This window comes from Girardinichthys multiradiatus, chromosome 2 (assembly GCF_021462225.1).
Source record: "Girardinichthys multiradiatus isolate DD_20200921_A chromosome 2, DD_fGirMul_XY1, whole genome shotgun sequence".
In the NCBI taxonomy this organism is placed as follows: Eukaryota; Metazoa; Chordata; class Actinopteri; order Cyprinodontiformes; family Goodeidae; genus Girardinichthys; species Girardinichthys multiradiatus.
Genome location: NC_061795.1, coordinates 16,662,646 through 16,682,886, shown reverse-complemented (window position 1 = coordinate 16,682,886; position 20,241 = coordinate 16,662,646). Strand labels below are relative to the sequence as shown.

Sequence of the window (20,241 nt, the reverse complement as noted above, 5' to 3'; positions counted from 1 at the left end):
AAATTTTAAATTAGAATTCAGTCATGAGCTGATCTTATATTTCATAGTTGACTCAACATGAAGGTTGGATTTTGTGTCCACCAAGCATTATTTAAACCAGTTTACACAAGCCTGAAAGCTTTTGCTGTCTGCAAAACTTTCTGTCAGTAACTTTGCAGGAAAACCAAAAGCTATGAGCCCAAAAAAGCAGGAAATGGAAATAAATAAGTCATGGAACAGCAAGGCCAGGGAAGGCTTTCGCTAAATGATGGAAAGCCCTGACGACAGACAGTGTGGCAGGTAATTAAGTGAATTAATCATTTTTCACTAATTAGTCAAAGCTGAGACATAACACAGGCAAGAGAGACAGCCCTGAGCAACGTCTTGTGGAAAACTTCAAAAATAACACCCTGATCAGATCGTATCCAACCTCAATATAAACTCCATATAAAGAGCTGTACTTTGTCTAGTATTCATTGACTTGTATTCACACACATTGAACCTTTTCACATTTTGCCATGTTAGAAACACAAATGTACATTTATTTGATTTGGATTGTATGTAATAGAAAAAACAAAGCAGTGCAGGAATTTTTTTTTACAAATAAAAATCTGGAAAATGTGCCAAACATTCTTTCCCTTTAACTTTAATACCCCTAAATAAAATTCATCCATCCATTGTCTTCCGCTTAGCCAGGGTCGGATAGCAAGGGGAGGGAAAAGACATTCTTCTCCGCACAAACAATTTTCTCCAGCATGTTCAGAGTTTTTCTTGAGGTCTTCATCCAGTGGGCGTGCCTGGAAAACCTCCAAATGGGGGCATCAAGAAAGCATACTAATCTGATCACCCAGTCACCTTAAGTGACATCTTTCGATAGTGAGGCGTAATAGCTCTACTTTGGCTTCCCCAAGAAGACTGAGCTCCACACTATATATCTAAGGCTAGGACCAGCCAACCTATAGATTAAGCTTATTTTAGCTGCTTGTACCTGGGATCTTGTTCTTCTTCTCATAGCCCATATTCCATGACAGACCAGTAAATCAAGAGGGCTGCTTTTAATCTCAGACGGGAGAGACACCCAATCCACCTGTCTATCTTCCACTCCATCATACCATCAGCCTTGAACAAAAGTATTTGATACCTAGATTCCTCCGCTTGAAACTGCCCCCTGACCCCAGAGGGAACAATCCATCTTCTTTCATTTGAGAATCATAGCCTCTAACATAAAGAAACTGGACAAAAAAACAGCAACATCAGGAGAACTTTTTTGTTGTGCATGAACACTGTACACCACCCATCCCCATGGTGAAACATGGTGGTAGCAGCATGAAACTGTGTGATTCTGGTCAGAGGTAATAGGAACGTCAGATTAAAAATCTGTAGCAAGACTTGTTCACATACATTCTCCATTTAATATGACTGAGCTTGAACTATTCTGCTAAGAAAACTAGGCAAACATTTTAGTCTGAAGGGGGCACAAGTCTGGTAAAGTCATAGCAAAAGAACTAGCAGCTGTAACTGCAGCAAAATGTTGCTCCACAAAAGTATTGACAACTGGATGCCACATTTTCCCATTTTTATTTGTAAAAAAGTTCGAAGACTGTCATTTTTCTTTTGCCTTACGTGAACCAAATCAAACTACATTTACAACTCTGACAATTGTTGCAAGAAGGTTTTTTGCTAGAGCTCATAGAATGCCAAACATTTTTGAGAGATTCCCTGACACCTGGTTCCCTTAAAGAGAAAAATCTGCCTGATTAAAATTTGTAAGATTTATGGGGCGACGTCAAAACGGACACTTTGGTCAAGGCTCAGCAAAAGCTGAAGTGAACGTGTTTTCCAAGACAAAATGAGTGCTGTTTAAATGACACTTTGTGGATTTCTACAAGAACTATTTCTGAAATTTAAAGGTAAGGTTGATAAAGTGAGTAATTGGTGATAATGGCGAGGACAGAAGGTCTTCTCTATCTGTAAAAATAAATAAAAAGCTGAACAATTAACCGCAAACACAATCTAAATGATAATAACTCTGTTGGCTAATGGCAACAAGTCCAGTGAAATTCCCTGACATCAAAAAGACAAGAAACAAAACAACCGAAACTGCAAAAGATGGTAAAATGCTAATCAAATAGTACTTTTAATGTCCTGTAATGCAATTCCAGTTAAAGTTTTTAATATCAGTCTATTGCTGTGACTTTATTTGTTTATAATATGACTGTGACCATTAAAACAATACTACAGATAAATATATCTGGAACAAATTATAGCAAAGTCATTACATGACAAAAAACCCCCAAAACTATCAATCCAGTTTTGCATGAATTAATTTACCTTTGCTTAGCTCTCACTTTTGAGCAAACAGTGAGTGGCAATTAATCTTCTACAACAATCATAAGCTATCAGGCTTGTATAAACTGGGTCTGCATTGCCACCTAGTGGTCAAGACACTGAAACATCACATTTCTGATGGGGGGGGGTGGATTGAGCTAAAATATTGAAATTTAATATTTATATTTCGGATTGGTGCACTTAAAAATGGGAAGACATTCTAATTAATCCTTTTAGCTTTTAGAAAAATAATATCTCCGTGACATTTACAGTTTATTGTCACGGTTTCAAGTAGCTGCTAAAAACCTGCAGTCATCTTTCTGGGATGCAGCAGAGCAACATGTTAGACTTACACCTCATAAATACCTTTGGTGTAACATGATAAAATTTCTTTAAGCTCAAACACCGTGGCTGCTCATCATCCTTTTAGTGATTCTTTTACAGTACAGAACCAGTGCGGATACAGGAAGCAGTCAGACAACAGAGATGAATAATGCTGCACTGAATCTTTTCCACAGTAAGAAATCTCAATATTAAGCTGTAACAGATAACTACAATAGTAAAATCAGATGAAAAAAGATTAGAAACAGGCAAAAGGCTTTTGATTTTACACAGAAGTTAATCTCAAAAGCCATTTACTGTATCTGACTTCATTTGTGCTCACTTAACTTTATAAGCACATTAGAACTGGATCACCAGATGGGAAAAATAATTTGATCACACGGATTAGTAAATCATTAGTTTCTTTTAGTAATTAACAAATTAAATACCTGAGATCCAACTAATGATGAGGCAAAAAAACTGCACCAGCAGTATCGCAATTGGTTTTTTAAATCAAGCGCTGAACTCACCATGTCTTTGAAGGCATTCTCTATGGCTCCGATAACCAGGCTCTCTTGTGAAACTTTCTTCTCGGTGAAGAAGCGTGTTGGTGGGGTGCTAGGGGAACCTGGGGCACCTGCGGCTCCTCGTAGCGATGCGGCCCTGGAGAGGGCGCGGTGGGATGTCGCAGAGAGGAGGTGATTGACGGGTTCCTCGTCCAGGCAAGTGGGCGGCAGCAGGTTGGGTGTACACAGAATCTCCATCACCTCTTGAAGGTGCAATGCGATGTGGTGATGGAGAAGACGGGACGCCATGACGGCAGCTCCGGAACCGGCGTGGCCATCAAACAGCGCCCAGTAGTGAAAGGTAAGGTCCTCAGAGCCATCCTGGATGTAAGGAAGAACAAAATACATCCAGGACATCATATCAGTGTTTTTAAAATGTTTCTATGTTAATTAAAATTGAATTCTGCATTTTTAAAAGCCATTAGGATGTTTAAAATATAGAGCGTCGAATAATGCAACACTGACCCCCCCCCCACATGCCAGTGTGCACTGCTGACTAGCTGGCAAAAACATTGGTGTCGGAAGATGTCAACAAAACAGAAAGACGGCTGGAAAATACTGTTCCAGTTAGGTTAGATTTAATGAGTAACAGCTCAGCTTATCAGTGTGCATGAAGGCCTGGAGCAGCTAGTTCAATGTTCTGTACAGAAAGTCAATGCAGTCTGTCCATCACTGTATGAACCTGGCATGCTCTCATGTCGCTCTCGGCTTTAGTTTTTGTGTTTCAGTTTGCAGGATTTAACAAGCCCAGTATGATGTAAGACATGTACCAAAGCTGCATGTTGTCCTCTTTGTTGATTTTCAAAGACTCTACCTCCCACATAAGGTATGAACAGAGTGTCCTGTGTGATCTGGCTCACTCATGTTACTCCTTTGAGCTTGCCTTCGTCACAGATAACAGTAAATCTAAGATCCGTTGCTCTCCTGACATGAAGTGTTCTGTTTTTGCATCAGTTCTGGTACAAACCAGCCACTAAAAATAAGCTGCCAGGTCATATAGTTAAATAAAAACTACCACATTTGTTAAACAAAAACTACCAAATTGCACTGCAGAGTGCTCTTGCTATGAATGCATTGTTGTCTACTGATAGACATAGATGCACAGACTAAAAAGTAGTTTTCTAAATAAAGTGCAGGCAGATTCTACAGCATGAGTCTATAAGGCGAAGAGAGGCTCTTCAGTTCTCATAATGGCCTGGAGGCACTGCAGATGTAAGTCATGAGAGGGACTTGCATGTATTTGCTGCTTGCTCCCAGTGAGCTCAAGTGAAGTACGGACAGACTAAGAGAAAATTTAATGCAGGGTTACTTTTTTGTAACCACAAACCAGAGAAAAACAGAGACAGAGTCAACCCAGTCATGTCAGTACTACCCTACGAAAAAAACAGCGGCAACTGTCCATTTCAGAATGACAAACACCTTCCTGGTGCACCTTTCACAATGCACCCCTGATAATAAAAAGACAGGACTTCAAGGTAGATTTGCATGCGAGAGCTGCTGACAGTTCATGGGATGTGGAAAGGACGATTGCTCTACTCTACAATAAACTGCCTATAGGACAGAATGAGGGGACAGTGGGTCCAGTGGACATAGGAGGACTTGTTTTAATCTGATACCTAGATGTCATTCAGCTCATTTAATAGATGAAATACATTTCCAATGATGGTTTTCACTATAACATTTTTGCATTTACAATTCATTTTTTCCTGCAGAGTTCAACCCTATCACACTCACATTGCAATAGCATTCAGGGATATGTAGGTTTAAGTAGATAACACTCCAGAATCGACTTGCTACACATCTGATACTTTAGATTGGTACTTTAATCTCCAGCTAAGTCAAATTGCTGCATATTTTTTTTGGGAATGTCAAATGATTTTGTGACATTGGCGTCACAACTCAGATAACCCACATATGGTATGTATGTAACTGCTACCCACTTTTTGAAGTAATGACCCAATAATATGTCGTAATCTCATGATACACTATGCGGATGCTCAGTCTGCATTCAATTCAATTAAAAAAGCCACTGACTGCAAACACTGTTGCTGTATGACAGTCTTATGAGGAAGATGCTCAGGATTCTCCATAATGTTCTTCAATCTATGAAGAATCCTTCGTTGCACAATGATCTCCAGAGGTTCCAGAGGAGTCCCAGAACAGAACCAGCCTTCTTTATCAGCTTGTTGAGCTTTTTTAAGTTCCTGGCTCTGATGCTGCTATCCCAGCAGATGATGACAGAAGAGATCACGCTCTCCGCAACAGACTTATAGAAGATATGCAGCATCTTGCTGCAAACACTGAAGGACCTAAGCTTCCTCAAGAAGTACAGTCTTCTCTGTCCCTTCTTGTAGGCTTCAGTGTTCACCTGGACAACAGACTGGAGTGGAGATGCATCTACAACGGCTCTTTGAAGAAACCTCCATAATATGAGCTACAACATTTAATTTCCCTTCGGGATTAATAAAGAATTTTTGAATTGAATTTGAATTGAAATGAAGAATGTGTTTAGTTCATTGGCTCTGTCCAGACATCCATCGGTCCGATCTTTCTTCTGCTTGAAGCCTGTGATCTTCTTCATCTCTGACCACACATTTCTGATATTGTTTTGCAGGGGCTTGCTCTCCAGCTTCTTCTTTTGTTTTCACTAGTAGAGCTGCAGACAAACTGTTGAAACGTTGGAAGTGTAGCAGAGAGTGACGCTTGGTTTCAGGGTGTCCTGAAACAATGTCAGAGGCTGATGAGCCTGATGGCCTCCTTTTTGGTGGCAATACCACTCGGTCGCCTCTATATAAGGGGGATCTAGTCATGGGTTTCATCTCAGTGGAAGAGCCCAGGCTTCCTGACTCAGAGCATCAGTATGGGCACCATCTCTGCCCGAAATGTGGTCACCACAGATGCCTCTCTGAGAGGCTTGGGAGCTACTCACGACAGGAGAATAACAAATGGAAAGTGGGGATCTGGCATGCGCTCAACTCACATAAACTGAAGGCTGTTCACATAGGTCAAAAACATTTTCTCCTCTGGCTCAGAGTAAGGAATGTTTTGGTGAGAACAGACAATTCTACAGTAGTGGCTAACATCAACAGACAAGGGGGACTGAGGTCCCCCCGCTTGCACATGCTGCCACACAAACTGGAGCAGTTTGGCCCTGCAGTCTCTAAAAGCAACTCATATAGCAGGAGCCTTGAATTATGGTGCAGACCTTTTATCCAGGAGCAACCCGCTTTATGCAGATTGGAAACTTCACCCAGAGCTGGTGAATCAGATCTGGATGAGGTTCGGTCAGGCAGTGGTAGATGTGTTTGCGTCGAGAGAATGCTCAGTGCCCACTTTACTACCTGCAGGACTATGGAGCTCCACTGGTAGTGAATGCTCTGGCACACAGGTTGCCAGGGTCTCTGCTCTGTTTTCCTGCCAGTAGCTCTCATTTCTTCCACTCTGGCCAGGAAGAGGTAGGAGGGTCTGTCCATGATCTTGATAGCACCACAGTGGCTAGGGAAGCACTGCTTGGGAGAGATTTGTCAACTCTTGTGCAGCTCACTGTGGCAACTACTACTTTGTGGGGATCTGCTATCCCAGGCTTACAGGGAGATATGTCACCCTTATTCAGAAAGGTTGGCCCTTTGGGCTTGGCGCCTAGGTGGCTGAATTTAAATCCAGATGAACTCCCTATTGGTGTTATTTACACCAGTGAGTGTCCCAGAGCATCATCAACCAGGTCACTGAATGAGCAGAAGTGGAAACTGTTTGAAAGCCTTTGCTCAGACTCTCACACCATCCCCTATCAGTGCTAGGTGGCAGTGGTCTTGTCATTTTTACAGAACCTTATGGATAATGGCAAAGCCTTCTCAACCATAAAGATATATTTGGCTGCTATTTCAGCCTGTCACGTTGGATTTGCAGGAAAAACAGTGGGCCAGATTCATTGGTGTGTTGCTTTATGAAAGGGGCACGCTGCAAATTTCCAACGTCCAGGCCTTTGACCCCACCATGGGACCTTCCCACTGTTTTAGAAGCCCTTTCTTGTTCTCTTTTCGAACCCTTGGAAGAAGCTGAGCTAAGGTTTCTATGCCTCAGAACATCTTTGCTGCTTGCTCAGGTTGGTGAAATACATGCCCTTTCGGTCCATCAAGCCTGTATAATTTTTTTCCCTGGTGACTCAAAGGTCATCCTGCAACCTAACCCAGCTTTTGTTCCAAAAGTGGCGGGTTCATGCTCTCCGATGGAGCTGACTGCCTTCTATGCCCCCCATTTGCTTTGGAGGAGCAATATTATCTACATAATCTGTGTCCACTGTGGTTTTATCAGAATGCAGGGTTTTAGAAAAACCTATCAGTTATTTGTGTCCTAGGCTAAGCCACATTTAGGAAAGCCTGTGTCGAAGCAGCATCTTTCGCACTGGACTGTGGAAGCTACTTACTTTGGCATATCCTAGCAGGGGGCTCCAGCCCCTGCCTGATCTTTGTGCACATTCCACCAGGGGGCTGACATCCTCATGGGCCCTTTTTAAAGGGGTCTCTATTCAGGAGGTGTGTGCAGCTGCAAGCTGGGCTTCCTCAGATACAATTGCTAGATTTTACAAATTTGATGTGACTGCTCCTGTTTTGTCACATTCGGTCTTAAGTGCAGGCTCTCATGGTGAGGCCCCCTACTTATTGGCCACTGGGAACAGTTGTCTTTAAACAGGCAGGTCTGGCAATCTGGGAGTCACTATTTCTCCCCATAGTAAGACACAAAACGAATGAAAGAGAACCTAAGGTTATGAATATAACCCCCATTCTCTGAAGAGCATGAGTGAGTGTCTCACCAAACCACTGTCCTTCTTGCAAAGCGAGGAAGAGGTGAGCTTGTTTTGAATGAGAAATGATGCAATGTCACCTTTCATTGAGGTGATGCATTTCCATAGGACTTGGCTTCATCGATACCCATCTGAAGGAGCAACCTGTGGTATAGGTGCTTGGAGTTTTCCTGAGGATTCCCCTGCTTGATGATGGAAAAGAAGTCCTCCTCATCTGAAGACTGAAGGATGTCACACCTACCTGACCTGCCCTGCTGATCCCATGAATGTCCTGAAAGCTTTCCTAGCAGTGTGCAATTTGTCACTGAAGCTCAACACACCCCTGCCTGCTTGAGGCTTTGTAGGACTGCGGGACTCATTTTCAAACCCAAAAAGACACATCTTGATTCTAAGAAACCTGCTTCTGCTGAGGCTGAATGAAAGACTTTGGTAGTCTTGAAGAGATAAGTGAATTTCTAAAAGAAAAAAAGACTATTACATTGAAAATTTCCATGTTCATAATGTTTCAAGTTCTATTTTAAGTTTATAATTCAATAAATACAATGTATGTTTAATGCAACTTTAATGCTGAGAATACCAATGCTCTTAAATAAAGTGTCTTGCTGTTCGTGCGGGACTTCTGTTCAGTTCAATCTAATATTATCCTGTCTGAAACTGTGTGAGAGCTGCTTTAAGAACCATCTGATGATACTGAATGAGGGTGGGAACATTAGAGATCTCTATCTGTCTCCCTTACACTGTTGTCCTGAAGGCTGAGGCCTTCTCCGTTGGGCAGGGAAGACCTCCTGCGGGCCGTGGGGGTTCGGTTTGTTGTGAAGCTCTCCGGAGGTCTCCTCTTAAGCATCAGAACCTCACAGCAGGCCTGGTCCTCATTTAAGGTGCTCTTTCCGGCATTGATCACCCTTGATAGAAACAGAAGAGGGGAACAACCATAAAAAGCATTTTAGGACATTATCATTACACAAAATGCAGAATATGACATTGAAAGTGACACACAAACATCAACAAAAAAGCAGAAATGAGGATGTAAAACTTTATAAGAATGTATGCAATGGAACTCACACTTACACACATAAGACATTTACTGCATGTGTTACCAGAAAGATATATGCCACAAGCCGAAACATTAAAAAATTATAAATTTCATTCTAAAAATGTGTGTTGTTTTATATTTTATAGAATAAATTTAGATGACATCTGAGAATTTAACAAGATAATTAGGCCCATGTTATTTGCCCATTTCGGCAAAGATTAGATTGAAATACTAGTTTCGTCAAATACAAAAATAGAAAATAATCTCAGGCTGCTTCAGAATTACATTGACAGTGCGACTTAATTTGGCTGAATTATGTCTTACAAACTTAGAAATAAACCTTAAGCTTTTCCACATTATTTCCCATTACAAACGGAAGCTTCGATGTATTTTTGGGGGATTTTATGTGGCACACCAACAGAGCAGGACACTTTAAACAAATAAAAATCAGAAGAATGGCAGCTAAAAAAGCAGAACAGAAATAAACATATAATATTCTCTGTAACAAGCAGATTTACTTGAAAACCACCACAAAATGTAACTGGTGGTTTATTTTTATTTTGCCATGTGTGAAACTGAAAATAATATATACAGTCTTAGATAACATACAGCTATAATCATCCATGTTACATTATACAGGCAGCAGTAGGAGTGTTGGTGTAAATGAAAGGAGTTGGCTTATATTACACTTTTATCAATATAAACACTTCTTCACTGTCTTGGAATTTTAACTCTAATTTATAACATCATGAGATTCTCATACCAGCCCATGTCTAGTTGTGTTCCAATCCTTGTTTTACAACATACTGTAGGTGATTTTGCATCTCCTGCTCTCTAATTATTAAAAATAAACCCAGGATGTTATTGTATAATTAATCAGTGTATGTTAACACAGAGACGCAGAACTGATGAGCCCTTCCCATGTCCTTAAAAACACAAAACTCTTTCAAAGCAAGTCTGACCCCTGATTATCGTTCTTTGCACACAAGAAGTGACACAATCCTTAAGACCAATGAGTCTGCAAAAAGGAAATTCTACTTACAAAACAGCCCGAATCCCACTCATGTAGAGCAGGGAACAGAAAACTCAAACGCAGCCGTTTGCAACACCTGGCAGATGCTGCAGCTGATTTCAACTGGGATGTGCTGCAGTCATGGAAAAGCACTGGGTCACATTAACTCTGTGGCCCTGTCAGAACTGCTCATATGCTGTAGCACCTTTTAAAATTAGAGCACTAAAAGGTGAAAGAACAAAACTTTGCAAATCAATATCTGTTCTTATTTTTTTATTTAGTTTACCTCCAGATAATCTGTCTTTGTTAGAAAGACGAAATATGTATCAGTACATATAATTACGTGAAATAGCAGCCCCGTAGATATCTGGTCAAAGAAAGAAAACCTCAAAAGTAGTGGAAAAATATATGTTAAATGGACTGAACTTATATAACACTTTTCCAGTCATACAGACCGCTCAAAGCGCTTTACACTAGCGCCACATTCACCCAATTGCACTCACTAACGCTCACACATTTATACACCGATACGCAGATCGGTAGTCAGGTTAAGTGCCTTGCCCAGGGGCACATCGACATATGGCAGGAGGAAGCTGGAATCAAACCCACAACCTTCTGATTGCAAGATGACTACTCTTCCTACTGAGCCACAGATATGTCAACTTTCCTTTGTATAAATCTAATTTACAATCCTTAGTGGTCATAAGACATTCTCTCTCTGCAGCTGAGAAAACACTCGGGGTCATAAACTTGACAGGATAATTACTGCACCACCTCAGTAAAACTGATTTTTACTAGTGTCAGTGTTATAACCACCTATGCACCATTTTCCTCTAATATAACAACCAAAACAGTTTACAAAGTGGCTCATGTTTAAAACATGAGGCGTAATGTATTGATATTCCACAACTTTAGGTTCTTTAATACTGACCCACTTTTCTGTAATAATATTTGGGATTTTTACCGCAGCCTCAAAACTGCACGGTAAAGATTAGGATTAATTCCTTTCAACGTTTTATAAGAACCTCACTGCAAAAACTCTGAACAGTTTCTTTAAGTTGCTTGGGAGCATGCAGTTCTAAAACAATACAAAACATAAATCTGTGTCATAACCAATAAACCCACCAGGGCCCTCTGAGTCTACAACACATTTAGTGGTTGTGTAAGAGCGAACCTCTGCGGGGAGCAATGTTCATCTGACCACAGAAGATCACAAGATCAGCAATGGCCTTTCATCTCCACTATGAGAAGACGATTTCACCATCAGCCCCGAGGCACATGCAGCGCCTGAGAGAGCCGGGCAGTCGTATTAGGTTACCCCACTTCTTCACGTCTAAGGCTTTGGCGTGACCCTCATTACTTTGTCAGGGCTCTGATCTTTGGTGCTCCTGCAGCGGAAATTTCATCTCCAAATGTTTTGTCCTTCGATCAGGTTCATACAAAGTGCAAACATCAACAAGCAGTTACTTCCAGGCATGTCTATTTAGTGCAGTTTTCAAACGTTTTTCACATTTCGCAAAACTACAACATGAAAGAAAGCAGCACACAAGTTGAAGGGAAAATAAAAGCTTTTAATCACTTCAATTTTTCTTTAACAAATCAAATCAAATCTAAAAAGCATCATAAAGATCAAGCAACACACTAAATAGGTTAGAAATAAAGTGGTGGAACAGTTTAAAGCAGAGTTAAGTAGTAAAACAATATTTGTAATTGTAATTTTGTCATTTTGGTTCCACTTCACAGTTTTGCACTACTTTGTGCTGATGAACCCCATAAAATCCCGGTAAAATACATTGAAGTGTGTGGTTGTAAAGTGACAAAATGGGAATACATAAAAGAGGTGTGAATACTTTTGCAAAGCACTATATAAAAGGACACCACCAACTATGGAACACAATAAGGAATGAGTTGAGCAACTGAAACTAGATAAAAACTTTGATATGCAGTAACTTATTTAATTCTATTTCTCAAACAATGTATTAAATGCTGTGTTCATTATGTTTTCATGGCTGGTTGATTTTCTTAAACTTTTCCACTGCTGCTTCAGAAAACCCGTAGCCTGCAGGGATATATGGGGGCTTTGTTTGAAATTTGACAAGCTATAAACTTCAAAAACACCACAGGCAGATCAAGCGGCGGTTGAAGTTATGAATTACAGGCTATCCTGGATCACTTTTTGCTACTGCTGTATTGCACAACAAAAAGCATACACAAACGTAATGCCAAGATATAAAGGGGGAGGAAATAGCCTGGAGGCTACGAGTACAGATAATTACACCCTTTTGTTAGTTCTACAATGTCCCTGTTGCCCAATTGCTTCTAATGGATTTTAAATAGTCATCCCTCCTTTACTTGAACTTTGCTGAACATCCACCATTTTACAATGTTTTAAAATTTTTGGTTCAGGTTGAAACAAAATCCGGCTCCTCAGAGCGACGTGCCATGCTCATGTAGGCACTGAGCATGTGCTGAGTCTTGTGACCGAGGCTGTTCATGTGCCTCCTCTTAGCCCTTCTACTTTGTTACCTCTTTTGATGGGAATGAAAAAATGTACAAGTAAAATGTACAAGGACAGAGAGTGAACAGCCAAGGTGGATGGATTATGTAGTAATAACTGACAAAGTCACGATGGTGTGCTGCAAATGTTAAAAAATGTTGAAACAATCTCCTTTGTTACCAGGTTTTAATGATGAGTGTGATTATTTGCTCAACTGTTGCATGCTGACCTGCAGACAGAGCACTGTGCAGCAATGGCCCTTGTGTTTATACTACAGATAAGCCTATTGATTAGGTATTGATCACACAACTGCTGAGGTTGTGTATTAATGGTTTTGTAGGAAGCAAATATACAAGTTATGGGAAAAGCTTTGTGACAGCTGATCTTTGTTCTTTCAATAATACTTCTCTCCTCTGCCAATAACAGGAACGTGGGGGTCAAGCTATTGATGAAAGGAGTACTATCAAACTGTCTGAGGTTCTTCATTTTTAAATATTGCCTTGCAAATGTTATCACAACCATTGACCCGTTCAGCTGTCAAAATAAACTGCTATTCCCATTTGAGGCTGAAGTTTCATATTTTGTCACACCAACAAGTTTTGGTATGTAAACATCCATGGTGCACTATTTATTCTGCGAACCCGCCAAGAAAAGGCTATCCGCTTAGACTGACAGGCTGTGGAAAGGAGAGCATCAGTCAGAAAAATAGCCTAGAGGCCTATGATATCTCAGGAGGAGCTGCAGAGATCCACAACTCAGATGGAAAAATCTAAAGATGACAAGAAGAAAGCAATTGTTGAAAGAACGTCATTAGAAGTCCCATTTGCACTTTGCCACAATCTAGGGGACACGGCAAACATGTGGAAGTGAGATCAAGAATGAATTTTTGGCCTAAAACAAAAAATACACTCCACACCCTCCCAATTCTCTGCTCCATCCTACCGTCACCCATGAACTATTCCTAGAAACTTAAATTCCTCTGCTTGAGGCACAGACTGGATGGTAAAATAAATGTTAAATGATAAAAAGATTACTATTAAAAGACTGAAAGATAAATATGAAATGTTCATGTGACAATTTAAGCCAAAGGACAAACATCCAGGTTTGGAATCCTAACCAATGTGATGCAGAGTTAGAGGTGACCTAGATGTCAGGGATTTGATAAGAACATGTTTATCTTGTAAGACATTTGGGATTTGACTTGGACTTTACCCACAAACACTTGACTTGGAAAAAATGACTCATGATCATCTCTGCAGGGAGCAATAAAGGTATTTCCTTGATCCAGGTGTAATGTCAAACAGACAAATGCAGTTAGAATTATCAGAAGGATCAACATTTTTAGTAAATCTGTTAACCAGGTGTTAAATGGTTCTGTAATTGAACATTGTTTGTCCACAACCAAAGAGTTTACTCAGAGCCACATCAGTACATCTGCTCAGAACAGGGATGCAATCATTGAAGTGGAGATTTCAACTGTCCATATTGATCTATTCGTTGCCTTTACTGACTGGTTTAATAGATCTGTTGTACTGCTGACTTGTGTAACCAGAATGGGCCTTCTACTGTTCAAATATAATGATGTTTCAGGTGTGTTGCTTGTTCTGTTTGCATAAACGCAACTCCCCACTCCGCTGTGCAAACAAGAACCAAAAACCAGCAGTGGTCAATTTTTTTCTTGTGTAAAAAACTGCAGGGGGGGAAGATGCAGAAGAAATAAACTCTGCAAAAGTTGGGCTCATATGTGCACTTGAGAAAAGAGTGAGCAATAACCACTGATCCATTTGAATGATCCTGTTCACTGGTCCAGACAATCCACCCTCTCAGAAACAGCGCATCAGAATCTTCCTCATAAAGTAGAACTGTGTCTCCTGGGAGTGATGTTGGAATAATGCACAATGACCTCATAGATCAGGCTGACTCATGAAGAACAAAATCAACTCGCTCTGTAGGGCCCATCACTTTACTTTTCACGGATAAAGACCGGCATAAACATAGCTGACTTGATCTAGAATTTTGATTCAGTAGTAAAGGTTGTGAAAATTTGTGTTAAGTACTTTCAAATACTGGTTTCTATGCATAGTGCCATGAAAAACTATTTGTCCCATTACAGATGTCTTGCTTTGTTTTTGTCAGACTTAAATTTTTCAGATCACCAAGCAAACGTTTCATATCAAACAATGATAACTTAAGTATGGAAGATTCTTGTCAGATTCTTCTCTTCCTTCTTATTAAATCACGATGTTAAAACATGTTAAACCTAATACCTGCATAGCACCACAATACTGGATGTAATCTGTACCAATTTGCATTATCACAAGCTTGCATCAGGCCCATCAGTCATCCATTGCTTCCTGGCCCTAATACATCTCATATGCTCTAAAGTAGTGTTGTAGTAGAGCCACTGTCGTAAGCATCATTTTTATTTAAAGGGAGCAGAGACGATGCCACGCTGTGTGTGAAATCACTTAAAACAGGGCTCTCAGAGTGCCCAGCTACTCTGCTGGGAATCAACACTATGCATACTTGCACAAATTCAACTTTATCTTCTGCTTTTTTAATAACAATGTATATATGGATATTTACTTTTAACAGACCATTTTTGTATTTCCTACTTAATTTACATATTTATGTTTAAAATGTCTGTACACTAATAGAAGAAAGTGGAACCAAAGTCCAATCCCTTGTTTTTGTGCACAAACTTGGCCAATAAAGCTGCTTCTGTGCCAGATTTTCATTTTTAAACAGACTGAGTGAGTTGACATCTGACGCTATCTTTAGCACCTCACATTAGCAATTATCACTGTCAGCAGTTGAACTGTAAATCTGTGTTTATGTATATTTCCTGGAGAATGTGGACTTGTGCCATCAGAAACTGAATTTGAATTTCTCACACTGAATCTGTATTTGTGTAATTTTAATTTCTCACACTGAATCTGTATTTGTGTAATTTTAATTTCTCACACTGAATCTGTATTTGTGTAATTTTAATTTCTCACACTGAATCTGTATTTGTGTAATTTTAATTTCTCAGACTGAATCTGTATTTGTGTAATTTTAATTTCTCAGACTGAACCTGTATTTGTGTAATTTGAAATTAAATGCATTGATTTGAAACTGAATTTAATGGTTTGAAACTGAATTAATTTGCGTTGAAAATGTATTTCGTTGTTTTGAAAATTCAGTTTGCCTACTTTCACTTTCAGTTCTAAAATTCAGTTTTTTGTGTCACACATCCGGGTCCTTGAGGGTGGCCTTAGATTAATCAAACACAGATTTATCGATTTACGTTTCACATCAGCTTAAACTTCCTTTACGGCATTTTGAGCTGGAGCAGTGCACCATACATGAGCTTAGCGGATGTCCATCACCAAGTCAAATGAGCATCTAGAAGAAATCATGTAAACAAATGATGGTCAAATAGCAACACTTATGCTACCTGTAGTTATTAGCTAAACATGCCAGATCAGCATGGTGCGTCATGTGTTATGTCGGTCTGCGTTTCCCCTGCCTTTACCTCAGCGTAACTTATGTTGCCTAGCAACAGTGATAGTGTGAAGCACAGAGCTGTGAAGCCGAACAAATGGAGCCCTAATGGCTTATTTTCTTGTTTTATAATCTTGTTCATTATTCAGCCATTTAAATTGTGTAAGTTTTGTGTTCATAGATAAAAATATATATATAAAAATCTAGTTGTAAATCTAGTTGTAAAAATTTAACAATTTAAACACTAACATATTAACTTTAGGAACAACGTTTAAATCAGTGTATTTGTAGAGCATAAAAATAAAAGAACCAAACATCAACATTAGATATCATCTGACTGAATTATATCTGTGTTTAACTTCCATCCATTGGGGAAACCCAGCAGGAACTTGAAAACAACGTGCCGGGAGTCAGCTGTTCTCTCAGGGTTCATCGCACCTCAACCCCCCGGGTCAGCTGTGCGCTGCCCAGTGTCAGGGCAGCAGAAGGGGTCGTCTCCGAACACGTCGGAGCACGTGTGGAATTAAGCTAAATCTTGATAAACCGAGCAGATATGTCAGGTTTACACAGCTACATTCTAGTCTAAAAACAAGTTCATTTTGTTTCACAGAAAGCGCAATATATCCAACTTTGTTCACAGCTTTTCCCTCTCCTCCAGGCTTTGCTACTTCTGTTAGCACAATCTACTTTGACCTGCAATGAATCATGGGATAGGGTGTCCCACGAAGGATACACCGGACCCATCCTTCATATCTGGGGAAAAGAAGGACGCATTTATCAGCCCCATTTGGAGGACCCTGCGAAGCTGTAGACTTCATTGCCTCACAATGACGTAATCGGCCAACAAATGCGTCCTTCAAAGAATGCAGTCCCTCAATTTGGACACAGCAATAGAGAATGACATCCGTGAATCGGTGAATCTGTTTGATTAATCTGTGGCTTCAAGGACCCGGATGTGTGACACAAAAAACTTAATTTTAGGACTGAAATTGAATTTTAGAACTGAAAGTAAAAGTAGTGACACTGAATTTTCAATTCAACAAAATAAATTTTCAAAGCAAATTAATTCAGTTTCAAACCAATAAATTCAGTTTCAATTAGGTGAAATTCATTTTCAAGCCAATGCATTTAATTTCAAATTACACAAATACAGATTCAGTCTGAGAAATTCAAATTACACAAATACAGATTCAGTCTGAGAAATTCAAATTCAGTTTCTGATGTCTTCCCATAGACAGTTACCTAAATTTGTACATTTCAAAAATGCTGCCAACATTTTCAAAATGGCATGTTCCGTATTCTAACACCCAGAAGGCAAAAGCTCAAAAGGATAAAACGAAGCAGCTCGGCTGAACGTCCTGTTATCTGCTGAAAGTCGACCTCTCTCTTTAAGTGGCAGCCTGAATGAACGTGATGACATGAAAACACAGTTTCCTTTAATATTGCTTCTTACACCTGTGCTTCGTTTGACTTCATTTTAAATACGCTTTGAGTTTTCTTCACTAAAAACCCTTTTTACACTGAATAGTCTTGTTAGTGCAGCCTGTTAGTGCTTAGGTATGGCAACTTTCCCAACTGGAAATCAATATGATTTCTGAGTTTCCAATTAGCCACTGGTCGGGGCTCCGAAAGGAACCTGGTGGGAAAAATATAGGTCAAGTGTTGTACTGAGCTGGTTCTTATATCGTATTCATTTCACAAGTTAGATGCTTGGGTGTAATGTAGGATGTTGTCCATTGACATTACAACACAGGGAAAGGGAAAAGTGTTGATCAAATGCTCCACTCCTCTTCATGAGCCACTGAAGCCTAAAACTCCACCTCTGTGGTGAACATTGCAGCATTGTTGACCTTGTAGCACTGAACTGATTTACCGTTATGAGGTGAACTACATGAGGACCCTGCTACGTGATACAAAATGGCCAAAGTCAAAGAAGCTGCGACTCAATAGATGCAACAGACAACAATACAAGAATTTTGCACAGTTTTCCTGGTAAAGTTCTGCTCCAGATTCAAATAATATGAGATCTTAGTTCCAAGTATAAATAAAGTCCAAGATAGATGGATGGATGTTCATTTAAAAATGTACAACTCCATCAGTGAAGAACAAACTGGTTAGTTTGCTTACTGCATATTTTTGACAATGATGAGAGGCACAGCAGCATGCAAATAAACACCTCGCTCCTCTGTCTTTTAATACATTTCTTCTTTACTTTGTGCTGTCTACATGAAAAGTAACCATATAATAAATTACCCTGCAGGGCACCAAGATCCAATTTATCAAATATAAGTAACAGAAAAGGATGATGAAGCCTGGATGCAAATTTTGCTTACAGAAACAAGTGAATTGCATTACATAAGTAGGTTATTAGGTCAAGTTCTTATAAACAATAAAGGACAAAGAACAGACTAAAACATGGAAATAAATGTTAAATCTGCATGTAAAAGAAGGCAATTTTATTGCAATGACCTTGCACTTGTTATTCACCATACTAATTTCTGCGTTGTATCTTGGTCCCTTATGAAAGAGCTGCAGTTCTTAGTCTGCAGAACCAAACACAAACATAAAGCAGGCCATAGCAGCGGTGGTAAAAGCTTGCTGGTGTTTCTGTTTACGCCTGCCTGAGTGATCTCACTTCCAAAGGATGCAAGAAAAGATGGACGCGCAGCCCTGCAGGTTACTCACTCCGCATAGCCAGTGGACCACGGCAGTCGCTTGGTCTCCTTCAGGATCAGGATCGGTCTCGCAATGTGATCCGCCGAGCACTCGATCTCGTCCGTAGACAGTCCCAGGAACTCCGGTCTGCTGTACGGGAATTTGAGCGGCAGATCCGGGCCGCCGGGATGGTCACCGCTGGAGCCTCCGGGCATCACGCCTCCCATTAGGCTGGCCACCGCCGTCTTCATCCGGGTGAGCATGGTTGCTGCGGGGCGATGCGGGTGCGTGATGATGCCCGCACGGGGACGCGGTTTCTCTGAGTCAGGCAGACACAGAGCTGCGGCGGCGCTAGTGCTGGAGACTCATTCAGCTCCGTCAGTGAACGCGGAAATAAACCTCCAATATACACACAGGCAGACTGGGCTTCTCACTGGTGGTCATGTGACAAGCCGGTCACTGATTGTGTACCAACTGAGCCGCTTACTGCTGGAAGTTCTGGAGGTCAAAGGTGTTTAATCCGGTAGTCACGATCATCTCAGGGCAATGTTCACTGTAGCTTCTCCAGAAATCTGACAAGCACGCACAGAGCAAAAACACACAGCAAATACTGGTTCCTACATTTTGACTTCGTTGTGCATGAAAGATCCACAAATATGATGTAGTGTTTATTTACAGTGCCATGCAATTCACCCCCCTGAGTCAATACTTTGTAGAACAAACTTTCCTTTGGGTATGTCTTTTCTGACACATGTCAGTGTCTGTCAATATCAACTTTCATGCTTTTTAAGGATCTGAGCCATTCCATCATAGCTCTGGCTGCATGTTCAGGGTCATCGTCCTGCTGAAAAGTGAACCTCTCCTCAGTGTTGGATAAGCATGCCTGGCCATTATAAAATATTAGTTTTACATCAGACAGTTGCTCAGGCTGAGTGTGCTTAGCACATTCTGTTTTGCAATAAGTGTTTCATTGGAAACATATTGATAATAAACCACAGGCTGTTCCAGTCTTTAGTCTAAAAACCCACAGATTTCTGTCAGTACAGCTCATCATTTTTTAAAACTCACTCTGACATCACCTCTTGGAAATGCTTCACATCAGCTTCAAAGTCTCGAAGCCATGATCACGTTACCCTTTACCTCCTATTGTTGTTTTCTGCATATGATGGTTTATCCAACCGGATCCAACAATGCAGATGACCTGAAGGCCACTTTCTAAGCAATCTTGGGCTTCCATTACAGCTTAACTGTGCCACAGGTTGATTGCATCCATGCCACACCATGGATGCATTAATTCATGCAAAAGGAGCCCTGACCAAGTATTGAATGCATAGAAATGAACATACTGTCTGAAGCCTGACATTTCGGTTTTAAATATCCTGTTTTATTGATCTTAGCTAATATACTAATAATCTAAGATACTAAATTTGGGGGTTTTGTTTTCTGTAAGCCATAGTCATCAATATCACAGGAAATAAATTATTGAAATATTTTACTCTATAGCCCTTTTTTTGCTTGTAGAAAGCCCAGGCTTTTGAAAAGCCCAGGGCGCGTTTCAATTCA

At 40.3% G+C, this 20,241-nt stretch overlaps 1 protein-coding gene across 2 annotated transcripts in view; it reads right to left on the bottom strand.

Annotated features, from left to right (window-relative positions):
- The window catches only part of ppm1h (protein phosphatase, Mg2+/Mn2+ dependent, 1H), a 46,490-nt gene extending 27,368 nt beyond the window's left edge, over positions 1-19,122 (bottom strand). The window contains exons 1-3 of one of the 2 annotated variants that reach the window (XM_047392466.1): positions 18,709-19,122; positions 8,732-8,897; positions 3,159-3,515 (exon numbers count right to left, since the gene is read on the bottom strand). In XM_047392466.1, coding sequence (XP_047248422.1) covers positions 3,159-3,515; positions 8,732-8,897; positions 18,709-18,941 — 756 coding nt within the window. In that variant the 5' untranslated portion in view covers positions 18,942-19,122. The remainder of the gene's footprint in view (positions 1-3,158; positions 3,516-8,731; positions 8,898-18,708) is intronic. The other variant, XM_047392459.1, reaches the window with a different exon arrangement.
- Between the last annotated feature and the right edge of the window lie 1,119 nt (positions 19,123-20,241).